Genomic DNA, 17,476 nt, shown 5'->3' with positions numbered 1-17,476 from the left:
CTTAAAATGCAAAGCAAGAAACTGCATGGGTTTTCACGTCTACTAAATGATAACTACTCAAGTTCACAGCCTTTGAGGAATATAGGAATCAGAAATATGACAAAAATTGGCAGAAATTATGTGCCTCAAGGAGGGTATTTCACTTTGGTCTTATTACTTAAGCCTCCTAGACAAGCTTATTACAGGATGGGTGTTTCCTTCTTGCATTTGGGCTGATGCAGGGCCCACCTGTCCCTCTGGAGAACAATCTTCCTGCAGTTCTAGCACGTGCTTACAAAAACTAATCCCTCTACTTTTAGCTCCCTTTAAAGTAGACTTAGCTTCCTGGAAGAAGAAAAAGGCAGTACCAAGATGCTTCCCTGTTCTCCATATGCAACCATCAGGAGGAAAAACCAGACAAACCAACCACTTCACCTCCACCTGTGGTGTGAGATACCAGACCATGGGCATTTGCAACTGCAAATCCCCTGGTTTTGTACTTATCCCTGGTAAAACTGAACAGCCAGAGGGTCTGTTGGAAACAGGAGGCAGAGATATTTAGGTCACTCCAGGAAAAACACAAAACCATAGCTCCTACCCAAGCACATTTAAGGATTCTCACAAGTGTCAGCTGGAAGCAACTCTCATTCAGCAGCACACTTGTGTTAGAAGCCCTGCCTGCAGCTCCCTTGTGTAGGCTTACAGAATAGTGACTCATTAAATACTTGGGCATTTTTCTTATCCTAGACAAGAGGAAAAACTTCCCTTCGAGAAAAGAAGGTGAGTTTGCTACACCTAAAAATGAAATGAAACAGTCCAATCAAAAGCTATTTATCACTGCATGAATCTTTACTGACCCATGAGTTTTTTAACATACAAGAAAAATAGTTCTGGATTGATTTTGTTTCTACACAGAAAACACCCCCTAAGCCCTGCTTTTTTGAATGACACTCTTCATTTCTTGTTGGGCAGAGTACTGAAATACAAAATTTAATACTATATGAACAATTTCAACAGAATATTTAACAAAAGGAAGTAAAAAGCTTAACACTTTTTTAAAAAGCAATATAAAAATCTGCATTAGGAGCAAAATGCAGGTCCATCCAATCACCCAGTCTGTAGGATCACTTAATCATTTTCTCCTGTAACAAAGAGGTGCACGTTCTTCTTGGACTGTAGCATTTGAGCTGTGCGGTCTATGCCAACCACTGCAGCCAATTTCTGAGCATCGTACTTGGAGTAGAGCACAGTGCAAGTCCAGGTAGCATCCACCCCACTGTCTGTGGCCTTCAGCATGTTACAAATCTCACTGTAGAAGTGGGAGTATGTTGGTAACTCATAGAAAATTAGGTTCCTAATGCCTTTTATTGTATACCTGTAGTAGAAAAAAACAAACAGACAAATTTGTTGCAAATTTTACAAAATATGCATGTTAAAACATCAATCCTCTATCAGGTCTTCCAATTTCCATGAACCTCAGTGCACATCAGCTGTAGCTCAACTTTACAAACCCTGTGTCATGGACTGAAGACTAAACAGAGAAGTGGAATTTAGGGGGAAAATCTAACACTGCCAGGCACAATGGCTTCCTCTGAAGTACCAACCACCACCAATTTATGAAGCAGTCAGCCTCTTCAGCTTGGACTGTAATACAGTGAAGACTGACCAGATCAGGCCTCATGAAATTTTTCGTATTTGCCAAAACATCTGCTAGTAGAAAAAAATCCTGTTCCATTAGGAACTTGTAAACAGCTCCAGTCAGGATGTACCAAATTTTCCAAGTGGCCTCAGCTTGCTGTATTGCATTATTGAACCAATTACATACTCCTTCCAAAATTTTATGCAATTACTGTGGCACAGATGAACACAAATAAAAGGCCCAATGAATCCCATTTGCAGGCTGTATCACCCTGTCCTGACATCACTGGGACTTGGCAGCACTTACCTCCCTGAATAAAGCTTTGCTCCTAACAAAATAATAAAGTCTCTGCAAAGGGACTGCTGACAACAGGCAAAAACTTGACAGTAAACTTAACAGCTCTTATTTCAGTCAAAGAAGTCCTCAGAGGGATCCAACAGATTCGAAAAGCAGCAGAGCCCATCTATGACTAAGGTCAGACTCTACCTTCAGAACAGCACACACGCAACTCAGAGGGAAAACTCGATCCACAATTCACCTTTTGTAGAAGTGGAAACGCTCGGTGAACAATAAAAACTGCTTCTCTCCCTTGAGAAAGAAGCGCCTTGCTCTGCAGACAGCAGCCTTTTTAGTGTATTCACAGATGTGAGTGAAATTCAGGTCCTCTTTCTTGAAGTAGTTTCGAAGGCGCACGTAGTCGAAGTACGACGGGACGTAAATGAGCGTGTGGGACATGATGGCATCGCGGTACTCGGGCAGAACTTTGTCAATGAAAAACTGAAACCTCAGTTAAAAAAAATAAATACATTTTAACCAGAGTTAAACTTCAGCTTCCCAATACTGATATGAGCTCAAACAGGAATATCATCAAACAACAGACTACCAAAGATTTTCACTACATTTGTCTTTCTTTTAACTTCACAGGATTTCTACATGTGTAGGAGATAAAAGGCTTTACCAGCACTACACAATTCTGGTAGAGACTGGTATTTCTTCCTCAGATTATATTCTCCAGTGCCTTTGGCAAGGAGAAGGCCATTACTCCCCTCCACCTGTGCAGAGCCCAGCCTACACCTGAGGACTAATGAAGATGTACTGCTGTGGTGAACCCACAGTGTGCTCTGCAGTACACTCCACTAAACCCGAAATCGCAGTCACTGGGGCACAGCCTGAGACACACAGTACCTTGAGTCTATCACAGAAGTTACACTTTCAGCTTCTAATCTCCGAAAAACATGAGGAAGCTGGACCACAACATGGCTGATGGAGCCAGTGAGTGGCATGTTGCGGACAGCAACCTGTGAGAAGGAAGTGGGATGTTTAGGGCAGCAGCATTCCAAAGGCAGGCACACTGCAGCCAGCTTTCTGCAGCTCACATCTGACAGCACAAGGCTGTTTTTAAGAAAACCAGTGCACAAGGCTGTTTTTAAGAAAGCTCCAATACAAAACTACAGTCATGGTACACAAACCAGGTCTGTTAAATACACAATGACTGCTTATGCCCTGAATCCTATATATTTGAGATGGTCTCCTAAAGTTTTTAGTTTTCCTGTTTCTTTCAAAATACTACCAGTTCATGCATCTTACACAGTAGGAGATAAAAAAAAGGAAGCAGATGAACCCTCCATTTAACAACAAAAAATATAAAACAAGATAACTTGAGACTGTCAAATTAAAAAACCAAAATCCCATTTCTGACATGAGACAGCAGCTACTATGAAAGAAAAGTATCAAATAAGCATCACTGCATGAGGAGCAGTTCTTCATACCTCTGGCAAAGTATGCAGTGTCATGGAGATGCAGACTGAAACATTTGGGTGAGAGAAATGATAGGCACGCACAGTCTTTCAGCAACTGAGTTACAGAATTTTTCCTCATGTTGGGTTTCGTGTTCCTCTCTCCCTCCCTTCCCCACCAGCATTCCAGCTCCTCTGTGAACTCACCTGCCCAGCGTAATTGAAGCAGTGTTTGTTGAAGACAGAGTTAATCTGGGGGTCCTGGAGAGCGCTGAACAGCAGCGTCTGCCGGTAGTACTTGGACCAGTTGTTGAGATTCAGCATCCGCACCCGGGAGAAGTCCACCCCGTGGGAATCCAGAGGCAGCAGGTTAATGTGCTTCATCAGGTGCTGCACAGACAGATGGAGACACATCACTGCTGGCATCCCTGACTGCCTGCAAAAGCCTTAACTGCAGTGGGGAACAGGGCAGGGGCCAGCACGGCAGCACAGAATATAAACATCCAGCATCTCCCAAGACACCACTGTCTGGAATTTATTGACCACAGCAAGAGCAATTTACTTGATTTCCTGCCACAGAACTGAAAGCTACCATCTCTTTAGTCATCAGGAACAGTAACCTTTCCTTCCAGTCTTCTCCTGGGGCAAGCACAATGGATTTGTTTGTATTAAAAGTCAATGTGCCCAAGGTTTCTGAGCTAAAAGAAGCCCAAGCACAGCTCAGTTCTCATCACATTCAGAGAAAGTTTGAAGAAATTCACTGCATTTTGCCCTCAGGGAATGATGCCTAGGACTGGCATCCCTGCCACCACTTGGCAGGCAGTTGCACCTAAAGGGAAAAATGGGAAGCAGGCTCCAGGACTCATTCCTTGGATATTGTGTAGGCTCAAGTGCCCTTTCTGGGACTCCTGAGGAAAGATGATCTTCTGGACTCATCCAAAATGCCTAGTGACATCATGTAGTCAAAACATCTGGTCCAGGTACCTCTGAGGTGTTTTTACGTGGAAAATAAAACCCTACCATTTCAACCCTGAAAACTTCTACTAACCAAAAGCTGAAAAGCAGGGGTACTGCTGCAGACCTGCCACAACCCCAAGAGCTCTATTTTCATAAAATGTACAGGAAGCCCTTCATACTGTTTAACTCTGGACATGACTAATGCTTAGTACCTCTGCAGTCAGTGGAGACGAGAGGCAGCTCCTCTTGCTTTCTGTGAAAACCTGAATTAGGCTGTAGAGATTCCTCACATGGCTGCAATCTGACTGAGACACTGGGCAGTCAGACAGCTGGCATAACTTCTCCCAGATGTGATTAAAGGAACCATCATTACCTCATGCTGCAAGGTAATTAAAACTGTCCAAAAAACACCTCTGATGAAATATACTACTAAAGCACCAAACAAAGTTTTAGAGAGAACATGTCCTGAATACTACCAAAATCTGCAGAAAGAATATTCTTAGTATAAGGAAAATATCAGGGTGGAGGGAGGAAAAGAAACAAACATCCATGTCTAGAATCAAGTCAGTAAAAACCAGCAATGCTGCTCACTGCCAAAACTGAGTAACATCAGACCAGCAAGACCCAGCCCAGCACAAAAATGAACACATATATGGAAAACGCACCAGAATGTGCTCCCAGTTCTGCATCAGGTAAATGTCTGCTTGATCAATTATGAGGATTTCTATTGATGACAGAAAATCGAAATCTCTCTTCTTCTCCCCCTCAGCGCCAATGACGGTCCTGATGCCCAGGGGAGAGGCAATGATAATGTCTGAGGAGTAGAAGGGCGCATAGAGCCTCATGCTCTTCTGCAGAATCGCAACCCCTGTCCAACAACACCAAGAGCAGTGTCTCAGTTAACATCAATTATCAACCACATTCTTCCAGCAGGCTCTGGAACAGTGATTCCCCCCATTTCCTCTGCCCACACTGATGAATATAGCTGGACACAACTAATCCAGCTGAAACTCTCCCTTCCCCAAAAAGTGCTTACCCACCCTACCCCCCTTCGACAGGCATTTGGAAAATTTTCATGAAGTTTGGCAAAGCATTTCTGTATTATTAAGATTTTCCATAATCCGAACAAAAATTTTTAACTGAAACATATTGTTCGTGAGTTTCTGCTGAACAGGGGAATGAGGAGACTGAACAACTTAAGAAAAAAAATGCAGAAATTAACTACTCCTTTCTCCTTAAATTCTGAACTTTGGTCTCTGCCTTTGGGTATTACAGTAACTTATTTTAACCTGTCATGAAAGTTCTGGGGTGGATCTCTTGACTAGCAACTGCCTTTATTCATAGGGCTGAAAGATTTGCTACTAAACCACAAAGGACGAGGTTCTTCATGTTACAATGATCAAAGGCATGACCACTCTTGCACCTCCACTGCTTCTCACACCACGTGTTGCAGGGTACATTCTAAACCAGTTGATGCATCACCTCTCATGTTATAGACAGGAAAGGGAAGGAATCAAAGGAGTTTGTGTCATAACTACATGTTTTTCTAGTATTTCTAGAACCCACAGTTTTCTGGTCTTAAAAATCCAGCTAGTCCAGACCACATTCAAACCACCCCCTTCAATCTGCCCAACAAAGTCTCTCCAACGTCTCTCCCTGTCCATGTGAAGGCAGGTATCACGGGTACAGCAGAAGACCCTTCCAAGAATTTCAGAGACAGCAGTAGGGATGCCTCCTGCTGTCTATTTCAACCCATAAAAATGGAAAAAGAAAGAAAAAGAAGAAAGGTTCAATTGGTTGAATTTCCAAGAAGAAGATATCACTTGTCACAGCATATACACAGTTTAGAAACATCAAGTCTTTTTTCTGTTTAAAAATGTGAAAGAGTGGTGGTTTCAGTAAGACATAACAAATGTGCTTTAAATTAGATCTTTGTGCAGAAGTAACAGGGTGTGCAGCACAGTAAGAAAGAGAAATTATTCTGCTTCTATAATTTGCTTCTGCGAGTTAACAGCACTGAAAGTTTCTTCAATCATTTCTTAACACTTAGTAAGTGGAACAAGCAGAGTGTGGTATGGGAGAGGACTGAAAGGAAAATTATTATGCTACTGAAAGTAAGATGCTTTCAGCCTGAGAGATATTCACTGGGGAAGAAGGAAAGACTGAGTGCGACCTGCTCACATCTTCCACTGCATCATTACATTTCTTGGGGTGCCAATTTATCCTTCAAGGTGCAGTATTTCAAAAGCCTCTGATCTGCCAAGTTAAGTTAGAAAAACTGCCTTCTCACCTTGGCAGCTCCAGGAACCAAGCCACTAGCTAGTTCTCTGCATACTGAGTTACTAAACAGGATTAAGACTACAATATTATGAAACAGTCTCAAATTTTCTGCTTGTCCAACACTCCTACTTTGCTGGCTACCCATTTGCTTTCATGAAAACCATGGGAAGCACAGCAGAAAACTGCTTTGCTCAGTATTGAGCTTTAATTTTGTTCCAGCCATTACAAGAGACATTGTGAACCCGCTAATTAAACCCAAAAGATTTTTTTTTTTCATAACATGAAAAGACTTTGCTGCATAATCAAGGCTATCTTGAAAATGAGGTGTGGGCAGTCCTGCTAGAATAAAGCTGTCGTTGCATTTTAAATGATTCTGAACTTGTTGTGAAAATAATTACTTTTCTATTTTCTCTTCCTTTTTAAGTTCTGGCAAGGCAATAAAGATTTTCAGAAAAATCCAAGTTGTCAGTACAAAACCAGCAGGAATACCACACAGCCTAGAGTCTCACCAGAACTTCCAGCCCTGATAGCTCCTAGGCATTTGGGAAGAATTTGTTACTTAGCAGTCCTGATTTTTACAAGCTAAAAATCATCAGTTCAGTAGGTCCTTACCAATTCTGAAGTGGTCATCAATGTTGCCAGAAAAGATGGCTTCATAATCTTCAGGTCTTTTCAGGTTGGGGGGCTTCTCTTCTGGGTCAGAGCCAAACTCCCCTTTGAAGCGCTTTTTATTGCTTACATCTATTTTTTTCTTGTCATTCACTTCGAGAAGACTGATGAAAGCATGCACAATCCGCAGAGCACATTCCCTGAAGGGCACTATCATCAGTACCTGTGCAGATCAACCATTACAAGAGAATAACCCATAAAATGTGAACACTCGCTGTTAACTGTATGTTAATTAAACTTTTGGCTTGGATCTGCCCCCATGGAGCATCCCAGCCATCAAAACAAAGCCATTCTGACAAGCAGCAGCAAGGGAAGATGCACTGGGATGCAGTGGGCTCTTGAATTGGTAGTGGCCAGCAGCTCAGCCTGGTTTCCCAGCTCACTCAGGGTACCAGTACAGCAGAACTGAAAACTAAGCACGTGCTCCTGTCCTCCCTAACCCCCAGGCAAGCAAGAGTTCCTGTGACACAGGGACAAGGTCAAGAGCTGGCTCTTGGATGGGTGGCAATAGTCTCTGCACAGAACTCCAAAATATAAATGGCTAATGGGGGAGTCAACATAGAAACCAAAGATTTGCCAGGCATGCAGCAAACACTGAAAGCCAACTCTGGAACTGCTCAACAGGCAGCTGGCACGCTGGTGACAGGCTGCCATAGCTGAATCCACCTAGCTATCAACTAGAGGTTGCTGTGAATCCAGCTAGGATTGGTTTGGGGCCCACTCCCCCAACTACGACAGCTGGCCTTGACAATGGGGCTGGGATTCCCTGAGGTACTCCCAGATACAGAAAGTTCCTTTCATGCAGACAAGTCCTTACAACTGCCTAAGGACAAAAAAATTCCTGGCACGTCCCACACTGGGTGACAGCCTCCACTACCTGCACTGATACTGAAGATTGATGTGGAGGCACCTGTCTGCACTGGCAGATTTAGACAGGGATGCAGGAAAACCTGTCCAACTGTGGTGGTAGGGGGACAAACAAAGAGATAAGTCAAACTCATGGCTTGGCACAAAACCAGGCTGGCTAACAACCCTGAGCTCACTGCTTCTCACAGGGCATTTGCCCTGGCCACGGAAGACAACCTCCAGGCACGATAAAGGGATGTGGAAAAGCACATGCCCAGGAACACATCACCTGAGAGAGCAGCAACAGAAATACTTGTGGATAAACTACCAGGATGTTTGTATGGCCTGAGCAGCCAGGGTGGGGACGAGGGAATCAGAGCTCTCTTACCTTAGGCCTAGTGAGCCCCTGATCCCTGTAGTCATCGGTGTCAGTCCCTGGCTTTCGGTCCCTCCGTTTGGTGTTGTTGCTGAGCACCTGGGCATTGGCCTTGAGGACATGGTTCAGGGCATGCAGGCAGTAAGCATGCCGGATTTCTTCTCCGTTTGTTAAAGCATTTCTTTCTGGATAGAGCAAGTCCCGGTACGAATTCATGATACAGAAGAGCTCTCTTTGTAACGGGGTAAAAGGGGAATCGCTTGGTTTGTCCACTGAGGACAGAAATTGTTTATTCACTTTTGGCCAAGTCGATTCCAAAGGCTTGTGGAGATGAAGCTGTTTCACATCAACTTCTTTGTCTGCTTTCAAAGTTTTATGTTTCTCCAAAGTGGAAGAAAAGATTAGTTGACCCACCCTTGGCCACTGAAAAAAAACCAAGTCAACAGCGCTGAGGAGTCATATGTACCAAACCCTGCACACTTGAAAGCATATCACCACAGCTGGTGATATCAACTTTAGTCAAGTTCATGAAATTAAGGAAATTATCTTTTCATAATACAAGCGGAAACCTTTTTTTCAATATGCAATCCCTTTCACAGTCTACCAGGATAAATGAACTTCAGCTCTGTAGATCTGGATAAGTTTTGCAGGGATGTGTCTATAACTGTTCCCATGCCAGAGGAAATTGAGGAATTTTCTGCCTAACCCACTCAGCAAACCAGTGCCTCAAACCAGGGACAAGGTGAGAACCCTGGAGTCCAACTATGCTTACCAACTGGCCCCACTGAGGTACATACTTTGATTAAAGATGAAAATAAACCCATTAAGGGCTAATCCCAGAAGCTGTGATTCAGTTGCTAAATGCAGTCTTGTTGGATGTCTGTCTGATTTTGAACAGCTATCAGTGTAGTAGAGGAAAACTCTAAACTTTAAGCCTTCTGCCATGCAAGTTGTCCCAAGCTGTCCCTGTAAAGTAGCTACACCAATTTAAGTGAAGATATATCATGCATTGCTTCAGGTGGCACTGGTAATTTTGGCCATGTGCCAAAAAAGTAAATTAAATTAAAGAAATAAAAAAAATCACAGCTTTCTCTCTGACTAACTAACCATTGGATATCTTCCAATGAATGTCACCCAGCATATGGCTGACCAGAATGGGAGGCAACTCTCCAAAACAAAATCAGATGTGGAAAAGTTATGAAGAAAAGGTTTTCCTAAAAATGAGTATTTTGAGAACCAATACTCTCTGTCAAGGAAGGAGGCGCTTTTCTGGTACTGTAACCCACATATTACTGCCAGAATTAACAATGTAAGTAATGAATTCCCCTTCACTGGCTTGTAAATGGGTACAGGGACAGAGCCATCCTGAAGCAAGAACGTGAAAGTGCATCACAAGTACTTTTAAAAGTGTACATGGTCACCTCAGAAGTTCAGCTGCAGAGCACATCCCTGGCATCGTCCTATCACCACTCAGAAACAAGCCTTGCTTCCACCCCCAGTCAAGGTTTTGGGACTACAGCTCAAACTCTAAAGCTATGTTTTTCAGATGCGTCACCATATGCCTTCAAAACAGCAGACTTCACATTTCAACTCTTACTCAGCAGTAAGTGAAGAAGAAAACAGTTCAACAACAACACAGCGACAAAATCTCAATAATTCTAGTGCCAACAGCTACTACTAATAATTATAATCTACTTCACTTGTACAAAAAAGGATTATTTTAATCCAGGCATCTTTAGGAACGCTGGATGGCTACAAAACATTATTACCTGGCTTTGACTTGAAGTTTTAGGAAGCGAAGACATCTTCTCTATTTCTTTATCTTCAAGTTCTTTGTCCATGTGCTGTTTAAATGGATCTATTTATAGCAACAACAAAAAACCAGCCTGAGAACTATTGCAGCTAATAGTAGAATCAAGTTGCAGAATGGATTTGCAAATGAGATGAGCAGTTTCCATGCTGGCCAGCACCACAATTAAAACTAGTTATTTCAAAGCACTTGGAGATGAGAGAAAGGTTGTCAAATTCTCTCTGCGAAGAACAGAGAGAACAGATTTGACAGATTGCTTTTAAAATGAAAAGAAGCACTTATGGAAGTACTAGAATTTTCAAGCACTAATCAAATGTTAGACAGGAAAACAGTATGTAGTGGAAAACAGTGGCAATTTTTTGCCTTAAGCTCTGACATGTCCATTGCTTGCAGGTGAAAAAGGCTGTCAATAGTAAAGTCCCAAGAACTTGCTCCTAATTTACTAACAGCTCTGCCCAGGGCTTTGGCCAGTGATATGAACACAGTTTGCAGTAAAGCACAGAAATATTAAGCGAGTTTTGGCGAAGGGAGGCAAAAATTGCCTGAAGTGAGAAAAAGTCTGATTTTTCTAATCAGCATTTCTTTTTGGAAAGGAGAGGCAAAGAACTGTTAAATCATATTATACTCAAAGACAGTGGCACGCACAAAGTCACATGCAAAGCTTGTTTTGAAAGCCAAACCCTGTATCCTGCTTGCAGCACAGCAGCACTCACTGCATAAAGAAAACTAATTAGAGAACACTGGTGCTTGCCAACAAATATCCACCCCACACACAAGTTACCCAGGCAAAAGTCAAGACATTTACTGATCATGACACTGAAAAAAAATTGAGAAAATCTTCCCAGAAACACAAATGAACAGGATATCACTTAATTGGACTGCAGGCTCTCTCCTCAGTTGTTTTACTGATTCCAGCATTTTCCCAATAAAGTAGAGGGAGTAATGGGAGGCATTTTCAGGAATTTTAGTGACCCTGGGACCAGAAATTCATCCCCTTTCTGCTATCTTAGGTGACTCATTTTCTGCAATAGATTATAAAGACACTTCCAAGCTACAAGAACCCACCGAGAAGTAGTGCATCATTTATAGGTGGAACAAAGCTGTTAGGATACTTAGCATGCAGTTGGAGAGCTACTATTCTCATTAAAATGCAATGCCAACAGCCTAAGTCATATTCTCATGGTAACAAGAACGAGCTGTTTTTTCTATCACATGGCCCTTTGATGCTTCCACACATTTCATGTATCACCCAGGCTGCCTCCCAGATCTAATGTCAGCTGCTGCTCCAAGATGACAAGCCAGCATCACTAGGGATGCTACAAACATATTTCTCTCTCTCAAACGACGCCATCTGATATTAAAGCCACAGAGCATGAAATCTGAGCAGAAGCTGTGCAAGTGCCAGTGTGTGCCATGTCGCTGAAGGATCGCACACCCGTGCAACACAGTTATTTTGTTACATATGGTGGGACGACTCCAACAGTGGAGCTCAGATGCATCTATCAGTGCAGTGAGATTCTGGGATACACCCTTAAAAGACACTACATGTGCTCTGCTGATGCTTCATACTCTCCTGATCCTGGTGCAGTCAGACTCCTCTGCATAACCTTCAAAATTCTGAGGGCGCTGAGCATTTGTCTAAATTACTGTGGCTGCTCTAAGCTGCTCAGAATCTGACCTCTAACTCCACTGAGATGTGAAGAATGCCCTCACAGGTCAGCTTTGTGATTATCTCCTGTGCTGTTTGTGCCAAGAATAACTTCCACAGTCAAGTGCAGGCTTGCAGAGCCCTTTTTATTACAGTGGCTTTTAAAAAGACTATTAGAGCAGCAGAACAAGACAACACCCTCCACACACTTTTCTAGTTCTTGATAATATGTCAAACTTTACCAGTCATAGCAGAAACCCCACACGAATCCCAGTTCCCAGGGGCTACAGAGAACAAATGGTTCAGCTACACATCTGCATTAGTGTTAAGGGTCCCTTATATAACCAGCTGACATGTGGGCAGTACAATGAATAAGGTGGTGGAAGAACTTGGAAGCTATACAGCCTATCGCTAGGGTGTTGGATAATTTAAACATGTTTACAGATACTCCTCTAAAGGCAGATCCCTAAACACAAACACACACTGTTTTACCTTCTGGAAGAGCTTGTGAAGAACTGCTGTCTCTCTTATCTGCATTGCAATCTCCACTCTCCTCTTCCATGAAATTGGTTTCCAAGCTAAATTCAGATTCATGTTTCACATCAGTAAACTCCTCAATTACTCCATGACGTGGGTCACAAGAGGTATCTGTGCCATCAGCCTGCTCCTGGCTGAGTACCTGCTCTGCTGTGTCTGTGACTGTCAATGGTTAGAAAGAAACAGGTTATTTTCTCCTGGAAAAGTTACTGTCTGTAGATGTTGCTCCCTTTGAGCTACTGATTTTTTTCTCCCAGTACTGTATCAAAAAAGATAAAAGCAGGCTTTGTATTCTACCATAACGATGACTTTTGGCTAGGATGCCAAATGTTACATAACACAAAATGTGGTCCCCCAGAGAAAAATTAAAGAAGCAACATATTTGGGGAATATAACTTTTAGTTTGCAAAGACCCCAAATAACTGAAAATGATAAAAAGTTGACTCCTCTCTCCTAGCATTTCTTTGCAGACTTCATGAATGAGGATACCTTGCTGTAAAGGCGGCGGTTTCCTTCCAATTTCCATATTCTTTCCTGTGCTGTGAGGCAAACCTTTCCCTCCTCTCGGTGGCACAGCCAAGCCAGATGCTGCTTGAGAGAACAGCTTGTGTCTCCCATGAGTGGGTGAGAACCCCTGGTCTGCTGCTCCATGTGGATTTCCTCTGTGCTGCCGCACAAACAACATCTGAGGAAGCAGCAGCAGGCTGTCTGGCGCAAAATGAGCACAGCTACCCTTTCCCCTGCTAAATCCTTCAGCAACTGCTGCTCCCACCCACACAAAGCCAATGGAGCAACAGAGTCTCCAAGGCAGAAGAGCACCCAGCCAACAGCCAGTCTACAGCAGGATCCTGGCTAAAAACATTTGTTAGTCAAACAACATTTACCAAAGAAGCATGGGAAAAGAAAAACTACCTTCTTCCTCCTCTGGAACATCATCCTTATCTTCTTCACCTCCCTCTGCTTCTCCAGTCTCCTGGGACCCTTCGCTGTCCATTTCTGCCTCACTTTCCTCAGGTTCTTCTGATTCACTTTCATCATCCTCTTCCTCGCTTTCAGACTCAGGGGAGGTCTTCAGGGTAGCCAGGAGCTTATGATATCCAGAGACCTGTTCCACTTCAGTTTCTGAATCACTTTCTGCACTTGATTTATCAGAATCCTCAGACTGGAAAGGAAAACACGAGTGTAACAGCAACAACAGTAACAGCCTATTAAGCAGCAAGCAAATACCCTCACCTCTAACGGCTCTGTTTTCCCTCTCCCATGAAACCCTTACATAAATGCCATAGAAAACCTATAGAACCCACAGAAAAGTGGAATTTTTCAAAATCCACCATTTTATGCCAATAATTATGCTGGATATCCCCATTTAGATTTTGAGAGCATCTTGGGACACAGACTGAAGCACCTCATTCTGCACCAATTTGACTTGGAGCATCACAAAATCCAGTGCTTTCAGTCTCAGCTGAGTGAGGTCATTTGATCTCCACAGGCAAGGCTCTGACTGACCTGGCACTAGAATCTTCTAAGAAAACCACATACAGATTGAAAATTGTAGAAGGGCATCCATACAAGGGACAGAGCATGCTGGACATGCTTCTGGCTTTCAAGAAGGTAAGTGAAATAGCTGTCAGTGGACAGTGGTTCCCCAGGTAGTTGGTCAGGTTTGGTTTAGCTGTACAGCTCTACACTGTGAGCAAGCCAGACTTGAGCCAGTTCTGTCCTGGGCTTGCACAAACCAATATCCAGATTACAGCCAAAACTGTAGTGAAACTGTGAGTATCAACACAACACTATTTACTCCTTTCTTAGCTCCTTTTAGCCCAAAAAGGAAAAAAAAAAAAAAATCGGTAAATACTATGTTAATGCACAAAATTGCTAAAGGAAACAACTGAAACAGAGTAATTAATTTTTCCAAACTAAAACTTTGAAATCTTTTATTAATCTGATGATACAGGAGGTTATGAAATCCTGACTGAAAGAAAAGTAAAGCACTAGCAATTTGAAGGAGTATTCACATATTTCTTTGTTCAACAGAGAAGAAAATGTCTCCTAATTCGTGCAACACTAAGTTTATCAACATTATTAAAACAACTTAAAGCACGATCTAATTTTCACTGTGACTAAATAATACACAAAAAAAGTTAAGAACTGCAGTTATTTCCTGCTGCTTCTGCCCTCTGATGGTATTACAGTTTTGAGTTAGACATTACAGAGAACAATTCAGAGCCACACAAAAATCACATTCATCTTTTTCTCCTAAATACTGTTTTTCCAAGTGGAACAACTTAATCAACCTGAATAAGTTGGAAACATGAAATGCTAAGTTTTTCACTTCACTGAACTACACAAAGATGAAAGTAAGGAAGAAATAAAAATACATTACCAGTTCACATATTTGAGTTGCTTCTGGTCTTCCAGAAACCCTGAAAAGAAAGCACTAAAATATCTTACTCTGTCAATGATGAAAGAAATGTCACAGGATGAAAGAAATGAGGGGAAGAGTGAATTGATTAGTTATGCAAGTTTAAAGAAGTTAAAAGAAAGCTTAAAAGCAAACCATCACACATGTCTCCCCAAGAAAAAAGACCCTTAAGGGTCATCCTCTCAGGTGATGTGACCCTCTGTACATGAAGCCTAAGTGCTCAGGCATTACAACTTATCAATAAAAATTTTAAAGGAAAATCTTTATGCTTTAATCTCTGTGATTAAATGCTTTAATCAGAAAATGAGGTCTCAAAAGGAACTAAAAGAATCCAGCTAGAAGGGTAGTTTGTAACAAAGTTAACCAGAGACAGAGACTACTAGCGCTAAATATTGGTCTGTGAAGTGGGAAAAAGACACAAACTAAAGGTAAAACAGCATTAACTAACCAGTGTTGGGACTGCAATTCTTCAAAGAAGCCACTGTACAAGCTGGGCTTAAACTAACCTCAACTCCTTCAAAAAGATGCAGAGTCTTGTGTGGGACTGAGCATCACTGTACACACAGGACATTCTCTCCAGCAGGCCTTCCATCCCAACCCACGTCGGAAGGGTCGCAGGGGACACCCAAACAACAAACTTTAACACTGTGTGCCTGCTCCCAAAGGCTTTACAGCAGCAGCACAGATGGCACAGCATTTGGACTATGCAGCTCTTTCCTTAGAAGTTTGCACGGGGGTACAGAAGGAAGGTGGTCATTTTGACAGAAGGGCATCCCGCCGAGGAGGGAATGGCTCTTGTCACACAGATCTTCGCTGCTCTATTTTCATACCCTCTCCGACATCAGAAAAGGGCACGGAGCAAACAGTGGGAAAGCTGGATCCCTGACAAGCCAAGGGACCGGCCTGGCATCAAAATGGGAGCCCACCTCGCACTCCGCCGCTTCCCCACTCCTCGTGCCAGCCTCGGGGCTTCCCACAAGAGTTTACATTTGGTGAAAGTCAGTCCGAGCCGCGATTTCCTGCCTCCCGTTCCGCTTCCGCGATTCCCGGCTCACGAGCGGCAGTGCGCCACGCAGCTGCAACTCCCCTCCTTCCGTCGGGAGCCCAGGGGAGGCACGACAGGGAGCGGCCGTCGCCCGGGCTCCTCAGCCCTGCAGCCCCGGGACCGAACCGCGGGGCAGGGGCGGCCCCGCGCGGGCTCGCCCAGCCCGGCACTCACTTGTCATAGAACGGGTGCTCCTCGCCGAACTCCCGCAGGTGCTTCTTCTGCTTCTTGCTCAGGCTGCGCAGCAGCTCCCGCCCGGCTCGCCGCTTGCCCATGCCGGCCCGGCCCGCTCCACGTGGGTGCCCGGCGCGCTGCGCTGTCGCACGGCGGGGGCGGGCACCGCCCGGTGATGCCGGGGCGGGCGTCGTGCCCTGGGAAGGCGGGGTCTCGGGCGGCTGGAAGGAGAGGCGGAGGGGGGGGTGAGCTCACGGGCCGGCCTCGCCCCGCCGCTGGCGGCCAGTGTGTCGTGCCGGGAGCGCGTTTATGCCTGCGAACCGCACTGGGGAACACAAGTACCGGCAAGGAACGCTTCGTCCCAGACTGTGTCCAAAACCAACCTTGTCCCGAAGCTGCGCCCCGCGCCCCCGAGCTTGGTGCGGGCGGTGACGCGTTTCCGCTGCCGGAGCGGCGGTGAGGCTGACGGGCAGCGTGTTCGCAGCGGGGCGGGCACCGCAAACCCGGGCCCCGGCACTGCCTCGGGCTGACAGAGCGGAGGTTGTAATGAGGGTGGTACGAGAGATGTTGAAGACCTGCTGTGTTTCTCTTTGCACCGGATTCGCTGCAGCCTCAAGCTTTTGTGTATAACATTTTTCCCGGGTACATGTGGGGAGATATGATTAGACAAGCTCTGTTGTTTGCCCAAGAAAAAGTCACTGAGAGGAAGCACTGACCTTTACTCCTATGAAGAAAATTTTTAATTCTCAAATCATTACGCACGAATGCAACGTTACTTCCGATCCCTGGCTACAGAAGCAGTGATAATCTAAATGCAGCCTGACCTACCTAAGAGACTGACCCTCTCCAGACCCTGGGGAACACTGCACATGGCCTGTTCAGGTACACACTACTTGAGCTACAGGTTCTTTCCCAACTGACCCATGATCTGCAGTGCTTTGCTAAAAGCTACACATTTTCTGGGAAAACCTCTATAATAAGGCTAGAGGAAGAGACCCAACACAAGTCCTTAATGTTCAGATTGCTTTATTCCAAAAGGTAAAATCGAAAGCTTCAAATGAAACCAGACTAAATTCTGGCTCTTGTAACATGTCACACTGCTGTATCTTACTGAGCGCTGCTTAAGAGTGCTTTTCTGCATATGGAGACAAACAGTTTTTCAGAAATGACCTTACATTGTGTCAAATAAAGTAAATTCAAACTCAGTTCTTTGCTTTAAAGTTCTTTATATTCCTTATATCCCTGTGTTTCTGTATGACCTAGCTGAAACTCCTCTGATCTTTAGTAATGAAGAGCTATAAATGATTTTGTAATGTGCAAAGCACATATAATAGGTTTCAGTTTATCTCTGGGAGTAC

At 43.9% G+C, this 17,476-nt stretch overlaps 1 protein-coding gene across 3 annotated transcripts; it reads right to left on the bottom strand.

The window, feature by feature from the left end:
• Nucleotides 1-807: 807 nt before the first annotated feature.
• Nucleotides 808-16,583, bottom strand: UTP25 (UTP25 small subunit processor component). Of its 3 annotated transcripts, none has more exons than XM_032102890.1 (12): nt 16,119-16,583; nt 14,861-14,900; nt 13,390-13,639; nt 12,433-12,639; nt 10,252-10,340; nt 8,495-8,905; nt 7,204-7,423; nt 4,977-5,179; nt 3,562-3,744; nt 2,804-2,916; nt 2,157-2,402; nt 808-1,354 (listed from the first exon to the last, which is right to left on the bottom strand). In XM_032102890.1, the coding sequence occupies exons 1-12, from the start codon at nt 16,217-16,219 to the stop codon at nt 1,108-1,110; spliced, it is 2,310 nt and encodes a 769-aa protein (XP_031958781.1). In that variant the 5' UTR covers nt 16,220-16,583; the 3' UTR covers nt 808-1,107. The 3 variants fall into 3 exon arrangements, 2 of the variants coding, with proteins under 2 accessions (XP_031958781.1, XP_031958780.1); XM_032102889.1 differs by lacking the exon at nt 16,119-16,583 and adding an exon at nt 15,406-16,107; XR_004238977.1 differs by lacking the exon at nt 16,119-16,583 and adding an exon at nt 15,406-16,108 and having other exon boundaries at nt 820-1,354; nt 2,157-2,395.
• Between the last annotated feature and the right edge of the window lie 893 nt (nt 16,584-17,476).

Source organism: Corvus moneduloides, chromosome 3 (genome assembly GCF_009650955.1).
Source record: "Corvus moneduloides isolate bCorMon1 chromosome 3, bCorMon1.pri, whole genome shotgun sequence".
Classification (NCBI taxonomy): domain Eukaryota; kingdom Metazoa; phylum Chordata; class Aves; order Passeriformes; family Corvidae; genus Corvus; species Corvus moneduloides.
The sequence above is the reverse complement of the archived record's forward strand: the minus strand, read 5'-3'. Positions and strand labels throughout refer to the sequence as shown.

Excerpts from the sequence above, each read along its gene's own strand:
- UTP25 (XM_032102889.1), bottom strand. The coding sequence starts at position 15,596 with ATGCTGTGCCATCTGTGCTGCTGCTGTAAAGCCTTTGGGAGCAGGCAC. Across the intron at positions 2,917-3,561 it reads GCTTCAATTACGCTGGGCAG|GTTGCTGTCCGCAACATGCC; the intron begins GTGAGTTCACAG and ends TCCTTCTCACAG. Across the intron at positions 2,403-2,803 it reads ACTTCTGTGATAGACTCAAG|GTTTCAGTTTTTCATTGACA; the intron begins GTACTGTGTGTC and ends TTTTTAACTGAG.